The following is a 15,331-nucleotide window of genomic DNA, read 5'->3' on the forward strand; positions in this document are numbered from 1 at the left end:
AATGGCAGTGCAACGAGCTGCAAACATACCAAGGAAATGTGAGTTTAAAGTTTAACCTGAACATGTTCTCACACTGTTGCTTCCTGAAACATGAAGCAGATTTTTTTCCTCCAACAATTCCATCAAAGCATCACTTCACAGACAGACGCACCAGAAATGTCATACCAGCAATAAATTTGAGCTACTTGCAAGTATTGATTTAAGACAGACTTTTAAACGTTCCGTCTGACTCTTTTAGTCTAGACCCTACATGCTTAAAGATGTGTGCTCTAAAATGGATTAGATATCGTGTTTTTATCTACAGTGTCAAATTAGAAATCCAGCGGAAAAAAAGGCTTGGATCCTTTTCTACAAGAACAAGTTAATTTTTGTGTTTATGCCGCCTTCACTGCCCACCTGGACCAAATAATAATAGCAGCTTGGAATAACAGATCTCAAGTCATGTTGCTTTCTGGACATGAGACAGTCACCGCAAGAAGAATCTTTAAAAAAAACAAAAAAAAAAAACAGGGACAGATTAAGGAAAGATTCATTTCTGACTGTAACAGGTACAGGCGTACATTTCTCACTATCCCTTTGATAACGTGGCAAGTTACATCCCTGAATGTGATAAATGAACTATCTGTGAAAAATTAAAACCCCCAGAGGACAGAAAGTGAAAATCTGGGACATGCAAAATCAAATAAAATTCAAGAAAAAAATGAATGCTTCACCCCTGACTTAAACAGAGGAGTCCAGAATCATCATCTTTCTTCTACAGTCATGGATTCCTGCAGTTAAACTGTTGATCACCAAACAGATGAGGTGTTCCAGGACTTTAAAAGACACTTTCCATCTAAAACAAGTGTTTTCTGTTCAAGGTTTAAGAGTCAAACTGATCTTTATCATCTCTGAGGACTTGAATTTGTCTTGCAGTTGGTCAACTTTCATCTCACTTTAAAACACGACAGCCCAAAAATATGGCAATAAAATTAGATAATTAAATGAAAAATAGATTAAAAATGATCAAATAATCATCATCAAAGACAAAAGAAATATGATGTTAAAATAAAAAAAATAAATTGATTACAAAACATTAGGGATGTCTGATAATATCGGCTCAATGATATTATCGGCCTGATATTGACATAAAAATGTAATATCAGTCAATATCATTATTGTGCTTTTTTTTGCTGATCATGAAAACCGATAAAATAATGCCTGGATTTCGCCGGCATTTACCGACTTAAAGAGGGAGAGAGGGAGAGTGTAAACTGTTGTTAGAGACAATTTTTAAAACAGTCATTTCTTCCATAACTTCAGTTGAAGTAGTTTTCTTATTTTGCACAGACAATGTTTACTGTACATCTGAAAGCCTTGTTGCATTTGAGAAAGCATCCAATGGGGCATCACAATAAAATCAGTCATGATGTGTTAATTCTTCCACAGAAGATATGTGATGTTACCTAAAATGAGTTAAATAGCCCACATGTATCGGTATCGGTTGATATCGGAATCAGAAATTGAGAGTTGGACAATATCGGCAAAAAAGCCAATATCTCACATCCCTACAATGAAAAAAGGCAAATTTTGAAAATTATATGAAATAAATCAAGCAGGGATTATAAAACTCTGGAACCAGCCAAAGCAGTTGACTCCATGTGCACATTTAAAACAGAAAAACTGACACAGACATAAAACGTGGGCAAACTCCTAAATTCCTCCCCTTCGTCATAACATTTCTTATTCCCCTCATTTATTCCCGTCAGCTGCAGAATATTCACCGCTCGCTTAACTAGAGGGGCTGAAAATGACACTAAAGAGTAGAGTGGAGGTCAGGATGACCTTCATTCCTTCATTATATCGACTCTCCTTGTTTTTTTCCAGCCTTTTGCCAGCATCACAGTTAACTCTACAAGCATGTTTTAACCTCTCAGGACATTAGTCTAGATTTACGGCAACAGTTACAGAATAAGCGCCGCTGCTTCGTTTGCCAAATATGATGTTAAACGTATAGAATTAGCATTAGATATGATGCGGCAGAACGCTTCTACAGTATCGGCGACTTCTTTCACGTCTCCTTTTGACATGTGGAATACGGGCCAAAAGAGCTGAATGCTACACAAACTTCATACGAGCTTAGAAGGACTATAAGACTATCTGCTGTGGTAATAAAGGGATACGGGCTCATCCCTCATATAAATCTTCTTCACTAGACACTGTTGGACTCGTACTTATCTATTCCTCAGCGGTAGCGCACAATTACCCGTTGAAAAATGCTGCATAAAGCATCAGTCGCCTTCCTTATCAAAGTCAGTGCAGCTGTACGGACAGATAAAGGGCAAAAATAATAAAATAACTGTCTTTTCACACAGGCAGGATTGGCCAGATGAACTACTCGCTGAATTTTTGACCTATGTGTCGTACAGTATCAAGGCAAGACATTTGCAGATAGGGAAAAATAAATGCCAAAGAAATGCGGTTTGTTTTATTTATCAGCCAACAGAGTTATTACTGAGGTTTCACACGGCAGGGGACGCTTTCATTTCTACAATATTGTTTAAATACGAGCTAAATAAGGTCAACACCAATCAAATGAAAGATGTTTGTGGACGATCTGTGCCTCGCTGTTGTTTCTCCAGGCTACAGTTCAAACTGGATTTGGACTCATCTCCTGGAGGAATAATTTCAGATAGTGTGTCTGAGCTTAGCATACAAATTAATCAAATAACTGCCACGCAGATTCCGTCCTCCTTTTTGATATTCACATTGCTGTTTTTCATTTCTGTAAAATGCTAGAGATTACAGTTGATGCCTTTTCATCTGTACATTGTCCCAGGAATAATAAGACACTTTATCTCAGATAGTGCAAGGACATGCTTAAGAATAAAGCACCAAGTTAAGCAAAGGTGGTTCTTCACAGTCATACAGCAGGGGAACCTTAAAGTCTATCTCTAGTTATTGATTTCATTCATTTCTGTTTATGAAAGCTGCATGGAGGAGAAACTTCAAACAGGTTGTGAAATGTCATGTTTTAACTCAGACCACACTATTTACCTAAACTAAACCATGTTAGGTTGATTAAACTTCACCAAACTTCTAACTTATAGCTATTATTGTGAAATTGTTAACCAATATGTGACATTTTCCTAAATCTAACCCCATATTTGTTGTACCTAAACCTAACCACACAGCGAGTAAGTACCAAAAGCAAACAAAACTACTGTGTAAGAACAACTCGGTCCTGTTGTTGATTAATGCCTCCACACCCCCCTTGTACCTCCTTACATACACTTTTGAGGCCTTTTGGAGCTGGAGGCCTTAATATATGTCACAGGTTCTGAAAGTAAATTCTTTGCAAAATATAAATGAGACTGAACTTTAGTTGTGTAGAAATGGCATTTTGCAGAGACAGGGTTGACCATATCTCTTCAAACTGAAAACTTTGATATAAACTGCCCGGCCAAAAAAAAGAGAAGTCGCACACTCTAATGTTTCATTGGACCGCCTTTAGCTGTGAGTATGGCACTCATTCACTGTGGCATCGTTTCTGCAGTGTCACAGCATTTATTTCTGTCTAGAGTTCCATTAATTTTCTACAAAGATCTTATATTAATGACGGGAGAAGTCGGACAGCTACACAAAGTCTTCTCCAGAACATCCCAAAGATTCTCTGAGATCTGGACTCTATGGAGGACAATCCATCTCATGCTCCCTGATCCACTCATTGTCAGTGTGAGCCCCATGAATCCTGGCATCGTCGTCTTGGAACATGCCCATGACATCAGGGAAGAAAAACTCCACTGATGTAAAGACCAGGTCATTCAGTGTCTTCAGGTAGCAGCTGACCTCATTCTTCGGGAACATAAAGTTGTTGAACCTGACCAACCCCAGATCATAACCCTAACCCCCACAGGCTGGTAGGCACTAGCCATGATGAGTTCATCACTTCATCTGCCTCTCTTCTTACCCTGATGCCCCCATCACTGTGGAACAGGGTAAATCTGGACTCATCAGACCACATTTGTTCCTGGTAGATGATGGTTCTTCACTATCCTTTAGGTTTTAAGAATGCGCTGGACGGTTCTTAACCTGATTTTAGTAATTTCATCTCAGTTTTTTTTCTTTGCTTGATGCAGGCCAATAATTTGACCCTTCTGAGACACATTAACATCCTTTCCATGACCACAGGATATGTCTTCCAACATTTAAGAAATGAGAAGCTCCTCACTGCATCAGCTAAGGCTAAAGAAGTTGTTGCAGCTGAAACGTATTCATCACTGCAGTAATTATCCAATGGAAGACTCCTACCTATTGGTTCCTGATGCATAATAAGTATGAAGCTTGAGAACTCATGATGTGTCATGGCCATATAAAAAAAAATCCATATGGACATGCCAACAAAGTAAAAACTTAATTTTCATCAGAAGGGATCTATTAGACATGATAAAAACAGGAGCCAGGTTCCATCAAATCACACATATCAAGAAGAAACTGGTTCTGCTCTGGTCTCTCCAGAAACTACGCTGCAAACAGAGCCGCTGCACAACAACCAGGGATGTAAAAGCATCTGACAACTCCTTCAAGACACTTTTTAAAAATTAATTTATGAACTCGGAATAAATCCGTCCACCGCTGAAGATTCTTTTTAGTAGTTAAAAACAGCCTCCTCCTACGGAATGACTCACTCATTCATTCAACCTTTATTCGTACCGGAGAGTTCACTGAGGGGCGCCCCGCTTTTATGAGTCAAATTACAAAAGAAAGAAGAGAGATGAGCAACAAAGGGATGTGCTAACAGAGGAGCAGAGAAAAGGCGTTTCACAGTTGCTTGAATTAAAGCATTAGTGTTGAGGGCGAGATGGAATCCTTTAAAATGTCAATTAAAAACATAGTAGTACGAGGAACCTTTCAAACAAGGCAATAAATACCATTTGTCTGGTGCACTACAGTTAAGAACACTTTGTTTAAGGATGTAAATGAGTAGAAATACAACCTGTGTATTTGTCTATGAAAAAAGAATGCTGTCATTTTAAGGAAATCCATCCATCCATTATGTATACACCGCTTAATCCTCATTAAGTCATGGGGGGCTGGAGTCTATCCCAGCTGCTTTAGGGTGAAACCTGGACACCCTGGACAGGTAACAGTCTATCACAGGGCTACATATAGAGACAAATGAGCACATTCACACCTAGAATCACCAATTAACGTCTGCATGTTTATGGACTGTGGGAGGAAGCCGGAGAACCTGGTGAGAACATGCAGACTCCATGCAGAAAGATCCCATTAGGAAAGTTAATGAACCAAACGTAATGAGTCTCTAAACTGTTCTATAACCACCATGCTTTTATTAGCAGTTATGTTGCTATTTTACATCAGACCTTCAGACTTCTGACTCACCCTGGAGGACCTCACCACCCAGTTGATGGTCTGGACCTTCTCAAAGTGACTTTTTCAGCTTTTACTGACTCTAAAACACGGCTCCATCGTTACCTAACAGTACGTTGTGAAATCAATAAAGAATCTTTCAGCTTGTCCTGAAGAACCTCTTGTACGAAGGAATAGTGCTGGCAGATGTAAGATTGGTGCTGGCATCAACAGTACTGCTTTGACCTTTTCTATGAGATGTTCGGCTTCATCCTTCTTAAGTGGAGAGACGCAAGCGAGGAAAGTGAAGTAAAGCGGCACACTCGAGAAGTACCAGCAGAACTTAGAACTTTGAAGTGATTTGGTTTGTTCTTACCAAACGTGTCACTGCTGTGTGGTTTGTCTGCCTGCACGATAACAGCCAGACCTCGGTTGTTGCTTGGTGGGAGGTGTAAATCTTTTCTAACCCTCAGCAGTCTCTCCAGCGTGATTCAGACTGTGGATATAGTGCGAGGTGTTCTAGCGAGGCTTTTAAACATCACACCAGCTTCATCGGCAGATGGATTTAATTCACTTTGTTGTGAATTTCCAGCCTTGGCTTTGCAAAACCTTTCCCCTCTTAGAGCCAATGGTGCTAAATCTAGATTTTATATGATGATAAAAACAGTCAAATCTGCTCCATATTTCAGCACATACTCTGAGTACCAATTTCCTCATGAGCTATTTCTCCCTTTTGCAAGCATTTGTGCTGAATAGACTCAATTTTAATTAAATTTAGCTGATTATTGAGTAATTATTTGCCTTTTTGTCTCATGTGCAGAGAAAGTAATAAGAGCTTTTTAACTTGTTTCCACATAACTGCTCTTATTTTCTTCTATTTTATTGTATGAATTAGGAAATGACACATCATTAAAAATGACTTTTTTCCTATCAATCAGTGCACTCATCGCATTTACTTGAATTATTTATAAGAATATCTGCTTTAAATAAATGATCTATATGCTAAATAGTAAGTATAGCTGTGCCACTGTTTACTGTGGGAGTCTTTGTGAAGTTTGCTTGATTTTCAGCTACGAGAAAACACAATTCAAAGCAGTCCAAGCCATTTAGATAACGCTTGAGCCAATTTAGAACAGTAAAACAAAAACCAATCCAACCCAATTTTACACCCCGTCAGGCACTCTTTGGACAAAAAGTCAGACTGAAGCGAGTGAAATCTTGTCAGCATTAGTGTTCAGGCTGAGTGCTGTAATGGGACCAAAGAGCCCAGCTGTTGGAAAACTTTTTGACAAAGGTGTTTTTTTATTTTTTGGGGTTGGTCCTTCACCCACACGCATTTAAAAAGCATCAAGACGACGGGTGGACAGGTAGAGGTGGCAGAGTTCATGCAGTCCAGAGCATTAAAGTGCATTGTGTATAGAGTGATGCTTTGTGGCAGTCTGGCGATGAAATGATGGCTTTTGTTTCACATGACAGCGCTGCCGAATACGTCTGGATAGATTCTCAGACATCCAGGTTTTGTTAAGACTAAGAGCATCGACTGAGGAAGTCTCTTGGATGAGAGGTAAAATGTCCTCCAACTGCCTTCTACTGAAGCAAATCCATCCATCCATCCATCCATCCATCCATCCATCCATCCATCCATCCACCCATCCTCTTCTGCTTATCTGGGGTTGGGTCGTGGAGGCAGTGGATGAAGCAGATCATTCCAGACAGCCCTCCCTCCAGATGAGATACATAATCCCTCCAGCGAGTTCTAGGTCTGCCCCGGGGTCTCCTCCCAGGCGGATGTGTGGAAAACCTCCAAAGGAAGTCCTTCTGGAGGCATCCCAATCAGATGTCCAAACCACCTCAACTGGCTCCTTTTGATGTGAAGGAACAGCAGCTCTACTCCGAGCTCCATTTGGATGTCTGACCTTCTCACCCTATCTCTAAGGCTGAGCCCAGACACCCTGCAGAGGAAGCTCATTTCGGCCGCTTATATCAGCAATCTTGTTCTCCCGACCGGCTGTGGATCAGGTGGTAGAGCGGGTCGTCCAATGATCAAAGGGTCGGCGGTTTGATTCCCGCTCTTGCCTAGTCATGTGCTGCATGCTGAAGTTTCCTTGGGCAAGATTCTGAACCCCGAATTGCCTACCAGTGACTGTTCCACTGGTATATGAATGTATACTGACTGATGTTGCAGGTTGATTAGCAACCTGCACATTAGTGTGTGTCTGGGTGAATGGGAACAATTGTTGTAAAGCGCTTTGAATAGAAAAGCACTATATAAGAGCAAGTCCATTTACCAAGGTTGGAACGTAGATGGATGAACTTCAGAGTAGCTCACTTAATTCCTGAAGTTATCGTTTTTTGCCTTTATGAGATAGAACAGTAAGAGAGAGACAGGAAACATGGGTAAAAGAGTGGGGGAATGACATGCAGTAAGTTGCCATGAGCTGGATTCAAACCCATGACCGCTGCATCGAGGACTACAGCCCCTGTTCACGGGTCGCCCACCCAGCCAGCTGACCTATCTGGGTACCCAGCTTGCTCAATTCTTGAATCTAATCACTGACAGGAGGCAATTTTTTTTTTCCCTCTTTTTGTGAAAATAAGTGTGTTGAAACTCTAACTTGCTGTAAACTGCAACAGATTAACAGTGTGGGGGAAATAATGATGTAGAAAACAAAAACCATCAGCAGCAAAGTGTGACTGTGTCAGCTGTTTGTTAGGAAGGAAAAATGAGCATTTCTATAACCCGAGGCCACAGACTGTCAATAAAAATGGTCGTACCTATACAGACTGCAGGTATTCAATATCCCCATCCACTGTGGGGAGTTTTTGGATCAGATAATAAGACAAGGTACTTCATACTGTCAGTCAGTTAGCAGTTTTAAGGACTTAGCTCACTCTTCCACTTGAAAAAGATTTTTTTCACTTATAAAAATATAGGATAATTAAGTGCAGTCAGACCATACTCCAGCACTGACACAGTGTTGTAAACATTGGCCTGGCTATGCAGGTTTGGAGCTAAGTTGAAGCCTTGACTTTGCATGCTTTGCAGTTGACACCATATTTTCTGGTTCGAGGCAGGGCCTTTCAAATACAGGAAGAAATGGGAAAAATGGAAGCATGAGATGGACAGACAGCTTGGTGTGACGTCAGTAGTAATACAGATGACTGACAGCATGAGATCACAGGTACAAGCGACTGAAATGTTTCTCTGTAGAGTGTTTAGGCTCAGAGACAGGCTGAGGAGCTTGGACATGTAGAGGGTTGAACATCTTGATTTAGACTGACTGTTCTTTCAAGTCAAAATGGGCCAGTTGAGGTGATTTGAGCATCTGTTTAAAATGGCTCCTGGGCAACTTCCTTTGGAGGCTTTCAGGTAAATCCAACTGGGATAAGACCCTGAGGTAAACCCAGAACCCCCTGGAAGGATCACGTCTCATCTGGCCTAAGATCACCCTCGGACACCCCAGAAGGAACTACTGCCTCTATGACCTGACCCCTTATAAGTGAAAGAAAACAGATGAATGGATGGCTCTTGATGCTTTTTAAATCGGGTGCACTCATAGAGTTTCTGGAGTTCAGTGGTAATGCACTTTAAAGGTACTTCTGCATTAGCCCAGTTTGAAAGCTGTGATTGCTGCCACTCGCCTGAAGCTTGAAGCACCTCTGCACATTCTCAAAATGTTCTTGTATAGTTGTCCTGGTGTTGAAGGGCTGAACTGATGACTGCTGTAGCAACAGAAAGGCTCAAAACTTCAGTTGGGATGTTTTTGATGCTGAACATAAGGTGTGGAGGACAGGAGCACACCGACTTTGAGTGACAGAGTTCTTTGTATAACTAAGATCATATTGGCAGAAAACTGAGGATTGTCGGAATAATTTACCTCACTGAGAACCATCTCACAGTCCCTGCCTCATGTCTCAGTGTTCAGACTAATTATTTTGGCTCTAAATATCCCCCCTCTGGTTAGCCTCATTTTAAATCATTGCTGTGCCGATGTTGCACAGCTGCAGTTTGCAGTCAACGGCAGAGATTGATTTCATCTTTCCAAAACCAAAAACAGTGAAAGTATATTCAGAATGCAGTAAATGTTAAATGTGAATAGAGCAGAAGGAACCATACCTGCCCCGTTTTACTGTTTCTTCATTAGTTCTTTGTTTCCTTTAGAAAGGATTTTGACATTTTATTGATTACTTTCAAGACTAGCCAAGTCCTTAAAAGGGTTATTGTCCTGAACATTTAATCCCTCGTGAGCCGTTGCTCTGCCTGAAGTTATCCAGCTGGAATTTACGAAGATTTTCTGTACCCTGATTTAACTCAGCACTGGGTCACAAGTGCCGTCTCAGCAGCAGGAGGCGCCCCGAGGATATCAGCCAATCAACTGTTCAGTTCCAAGGTTTGTCATCAATGATGCTGCGACAGTAAACTTCATAGAGTCAACGAAGGTGAAGGCTTGGGGGCAGTTAACAGCATTTGTGCCTTCTCATCAGCGTGCCCCAAATGAAGGACAGAGACGAGGACTGTGAGGGGAGCTGAATGTTGCAACACCTGTGTGTGATAATGAATAGAGAGGAAAGAAACCCTGTAGTTTCCTGCATTATTTAGCTATAAAATGTGAGCTAATCCTCTTTGAAACACAATGTTCTTAAGCTAATAACACACAATCGAATGTTTCATGTCTTTATCCCAGTGCTGGTGGCAAAAAATTAAAAAATGATTTAACATTTGGGATAATAACTGGCTGAACATCCTTTAATATCGGTAACCTCAAACGTTTTAGGTAGCTGCAAATCAGACCTGCACAACATTCAACAATTTTGGGCCCTTCCTCTTTAAAGAAGTGTTTAATTTCCGCTGTAATCTTCACTATGATGGTGAGCTAACCAGGCTGAGAGGCAATAAAGCGGCATGATGATTCCGCCACCATACTTTATTTTTGAATTAAGGTTTCCATTTGTCTTTTTTTTTTGACCCCATATGTTGCTGCTGCATGTTCTCTCCAAGGTAACGCCACCTTCAGTTCACAGAACACTGCCATGGCGCTCTTTGAAAACCTTTGGGTTTGCAGCACGTTGAGCCTTTTTTAAAGGGTTTCTTCTGACAGATCGTGCCATGGACGTCAGGGATACAGAGAACCAAACATGGTAACCAGCTCTGATGATTCCTCTAGGCCATTAGCTGTTGCTTTGTCCTTCTGTTTTCCAAAATTCAAATCATATTCACAGTCCCCTGCAAAAGCAGTCGTATTATCGAGAAGTGCACTGCTCCCAGCTCTCCTGCCATGCTTAGAATGCTACATTGAAGTCCAGTTCATGAATTTTGAACTGGAATTTCTTCTTCTGCTCTTTGATGACTCCTGGACATCCTCCACCATGTCACAATTTCAACTCGTCAACTTGAATGTCTGTTTGAGGAAGTGGAAGAAGTCGCAGGAAGATAAATCTGGAACGTAGGGCAGGTAGGGAATGATGATTGTGTTGCCACTTTTTTTCAAGGTGTTTCGTTAAGGTGCATTGTCATGGTGGAGCACTTAATTGTCCACAGTTCAGGTTGTTTCTTAGAATCCTCAGGACGCTGCAGACAGAACTGACAGTTGATGAATTTATGTTGCACAACCCAGTGGATGTTGACGAATATGATGAACATGTTCATGGTCTGATTCTTCCATTGGAGATTGTTGTTTGGTCTCTGAACTCACCATCAGTGACGATCCTCCACATGAAGGTTGGATCACTTTGGGTCTGCTGCTGCTGATCCTTACAGACTTTGACTCAGAGCTTTTTCTGCAGGTCCACGGTGAAATTGCAAATGTACACCTGCAAGTGGTCACAATCTTGTCTGTCACACGGCTGCTGACATTGATCGACAGCGTCACTCAGAATCCTGACTCTCACTGGGACCGTCCCGTGTATCGAAATTTAGATATAAGAATATCTAAGATCAGCTTATGACCGTTTCCAGCAAAACACAAAAGTCTTCTCAGAACTCATTTTTTCAAGGCAGAGCAGAGGCTTCTTGTGAAGAGCAAACTGAAAATGTTTCAGTGTTTTAAATAAGTTAAAGTAGCTCGAAGACACACATCCAATCTTGTTTCACTGATTGGACTCCGAACTACTTCCATTGATGTCATTATCCTCAAGTTTCCCAACCTTCACTGAGAATATTTGACTATCGTGTTGGCAAGAACAATACTCTGACTGATGATAGTTGTTTAGAATTGTAACATAGATGAAGCTCAGGACATATTTTAAGACTAAATTATAGTGAAATGTGCATAATTCCAACGGTTTTAAGGATTTTTTTGCCACGGTAATCAAGAAAACCATCTGTAAAAGACTGTAATTTGGTAATTTGTGTGACATTAGTCTCTGTAGATGTGTTTACTTCTAGCTACCTTTATGCACATTTCAACTTGATATGAAAAAAATGTGGAAATGAAAAAAAAGGAAAAAAAGCTGAGGTATGTCAAGAAATTTCCTATGTTTGACCACAGTAGAGTTCAGAACAAATGGTACACAAAACAAACCAAGTTTTTCTTCTGTTGTTGGTGAGGAGCATGAACGGATGAGGCTGGCTAGAAATCAAAGTCAACTCTTTTGATTTTCCTTATTCAGTGTTCAAGCTTTGACTGAAAATCTTTTACACCCTTTTCCTCCAGGGGCCAAATGGATTTCTACAACCAACTGTTTTTCTTAATGTGTCCAAATCCTAATATTCACATTTACATTAGTAAACGGAAACCTGTCGAATTGTGTTTTCTTTTGCTGAATGGTTGCAACATTGTTTTAAACTTATCCTACATTTGCTTAGTAACTACAGTTCTGTTTTAAAGGAGGGGATTCAGGGTCACAGGTAAATCATAACCGGAACTTTATTGACAGTTCGAATTAAAAAGTTGTTCTGCATTAAATTCTTTATGGTACAAACCAGGAACAGAAATAGAAGGCCACATACCACAGCTGAGGGACAGAGTAAAAAAAATAAAACTGCTTCTCAAGGAGACGGGTGAGATGCTGGAGACAAAGGAAAGTTGGGGGAGGAATTAAGAGGGAAAACAACAGTGGAGAATAGAAGAGATGAGGGAGGAGAAAATGAACTTATCAAAACACAAGCCTTCATAGAAGGAGAGAATACAGACTTCCAGTAGCTTCAGGTAACGCTGCAAAGAATGACTGTCAACACGTGGGAGAAAATCATTTTAAAACAGGATGCAAAATAGCATATGGATTATGTCCATGTGTGATTCTCCCTGCAAAACAAAGACTTAATCTCCTAACAGACTCCCTGTTTTCTCAGGTCGGGTCTGAAACTTCGGCTTCACTTCAACGTTAGCTTACTTCACTCTGACGACGGTGCAGAAGACATAATGCAGCCAAACTGAATCTGCTGATGCTAAAATCAGATGAAATAACCATGTGTGGGTAAATACAGCGAGCAGAAACGGATGCGGGCCGGATAAATCTCCAGGAAATCGGAGAGTACCGCTCGCTGACTGGCAGAGGCTGGCGTGGCTGGAGGGAAAGCGTGCCCTCTTTAGGAGTTGGGAGGCTGAAAGGTCTTGGAGGTGGCAAGCATGGCTCGCACTTTGGCCATCAGGTCCTAAAAATAGAGGAGACAGAAAGAGAAAAAGTGAGAGGGGTTTTAAAAGCATGGTCTGAAAGAGCTAGTTAGCATATTTAGATAGAATGAGCATTTTCCTTCCCTTTCCCACTGGACAGTGGTGTTAAAATAGAATGCCTTGGTCTGAACCACTTTGTTCACTTTCCCTTTAATGTACAACAAATCTTCACTCTTGTACACATTACAAGATAACTAGTAATGTTGTATCATTCCTAGTCTCCAGGGAGGAGACCCCGGGGTAGACCCAGAACCTGCTGGAGGGATTATGTATCTCATGTGGTCTGGGAACGCCTCAGGATCCCCCAGGAAGAGCTGGAAAGTGGTGTCAGGGGGAGGAAGGTCTGGAATGACCTGCTTCATCTGCTTCCTCCATGACCCGACCATGGATAAGAGGAAGAACATGGATGGATGGACGGATGGATGGACGGATGGACGGACTTCACTAGCAAGATATTTTGGTGTCCAAAATGTGGGTGTTGCAACTGACGAGATGATAGATTTGTGATACATTTGTGGTGAAAATAATATCACTGATTGAGGTGTAAAAGAAGTAAAGAAAATAATAAGATGAAAATGCTAACTGGTTCCATTAAACTAGACGTAGTGTGACCAGAAAGTGGCAGTAAAGGCTAGGAGAGTAGAAGAAGCAGGAAACAAAAAAAAAAAACCTTGAAAGAAGAGAAAATTCAAACTAGTCTTCAGGACTGTTTTTAAACGTCAAAGTCGTCAATATTCATTCATGTCGGCTGGTATTGTATGTATTTCTGACTGACAGCGGGGAAACAGCTGATCAGTCATGTGTTACATGTTTACTCTGCCAGAATTTATTTGGGAAAGATGTTTCCATCATCTATTATGTGTGTTAGCTTTTCCTAAAGTGTCAAAAACCACCTCAAATGAGCCAAGAAATTTTTCCCGATACAAAAAAATCAAAACGGACATAATTTGTGTGTATTTGAAAGTCGCAATTGCAATGCCACATTTTGCGCCAACTGTTTTACTTAGCCCTGTGTGAGTTTGACTTAAGAAGATCCACTGGTTGCTCTCCAAGTTTAAATTATTCCCGACCAAGCGACTGCACTTGAAAGACGTGAACAAATTATTTTACTATGAAATAAAAGACAAAAGGAATTAGGTTGATCTGGTAACACGTTTATGTTCTCTTCACAGTGCATTACAGCTCCCTTATGAAGAATAATTCCAGCTATAATTAATCAGCAAACTACTCCCTGAGGCGTGAAGGAGTTGCTAGTAATGCTGCTCCCGTTGGGAATCAACTATGCAGCCTCCAGGCGCCTTAAGCTCAGCGATTTGTTTTAGCTCGGTTTAGCTCACGGCGTGCGTGAATGAATCCCAGCCTCTAATTTATTTGAATGGCGCAAGTCCATCAGTGAAGAGCTGCCAATTAAGGGGGGTTCTGGCAAAAAATAGTAAATAAATAAACACAGGTCCCCAAGAAGCTGAGCCAGGCTTTTGGTGCAGCGCGTCTCTCAACATATGGTGTGTTTGAAGTACAGAATACCATCTAAAGTCAGGAGTGTTAAAGTCCTCTTAGCTCAGGCTCCACATTCAGCCCAATTAGACACAAAACAGCTGAAGCAAGAAACAAAATGACAAAAAACGACAAATGACATGAAACACAACAGAAGAAACAAAAAACTTACGAAGCAACAAAAAAAGACCAAAAATGGGACAAAAAATAACACAAGACAAACGAGACAAAAAGGACACACAAAAGGACAGAAAAATTGACAAAACTGAGACAAACTCCCCCAAAACGACAAAACAATACACAAAACACAGAATAAGCGAAACACAAAATGACAAAAACGAGAAACAAATGACGAAAGTCAGACAAGAATAAACAAACAACAAAAACAAGACAAAATATTACAAAAATGAGACACAAAATGACAAAAAACAGACAACATGAAACAAAGCAGAAGAGACAAAAAAATGTATCAAAAAAGTGACAAAAATGAACGAAAATGAGGCAAAAAATTACACAAATGACATAAACAAGCTGGAAATGACAAAAAAGAAAAAAGACGGACAACACAAACGAGACAAAAAACACAGTACGACAAAAATAACACACAAAACAACAGATAAAGCAAAACACAAAATGAGAAAAATGAGACAAAAGACAAAAAGGAAACAAAATGACACAAATGAGAAACAAAATGACAAAACCCCGAAACAAACGACAAAAATCAGCAAAAAAAAAACCCAACAAACACAAGAGACAATCTTACAAAAACCAGACACAAAATGAGAACATTTTACTATTTTACTTTGACCAAAACAACTTGTCATGATCTAGGAATTATTTCAAATTCATGGTTTTACAAAGTTATAATTTGCAGT

At 40.5% G+C, this 15,331-nt stretch overlaps 1 protein-coding gene across 2 annotated transcripts in view; it reads right to left on the reverse strand.

Annotated features, from left to right (window-relative positions):
* Positions 1-12,197: 12,197 nt before the first annotated feature.
* sfswap (splicing factor SWAP) overlaps positions 12,198-15,331 on the reverse strand; it is a 64,283-nt gene continuing 61,149 nt past the window's right edge. For both annotated transcript variants that reach the window (XM_022208628.2, XM_022208629.2), the window contains exon 19: positions 12,198-12,943. In XM_022208628.2, the coding sequence (XP_022064320.2) occupies positions 12,878-12,943 (66 nt within the window). In that variant the 3' untranslated portion in view covers positions 12,198-12,877. The remainder of the gene's footprint in view (positions 12,944-15,331) is intronic.

The sequence above is a fragment of the Acanthochromis polyacanthus genome, chromosome 18, assembly GCF_021347895.1.
Source record: "Acanthochromis polyacanthus isolate Apoly-LR-REF ecotype Palm Island chromosome 18, KAUST_Apoly_ChrSc, whole genome shotgun sequence".
Lineage (NCBI taxonomy): Eukaryota > Metazoa > Chordata > Actinopteri > Pomacentridae > Acanthochromis > Acanthochromis polyacanthus.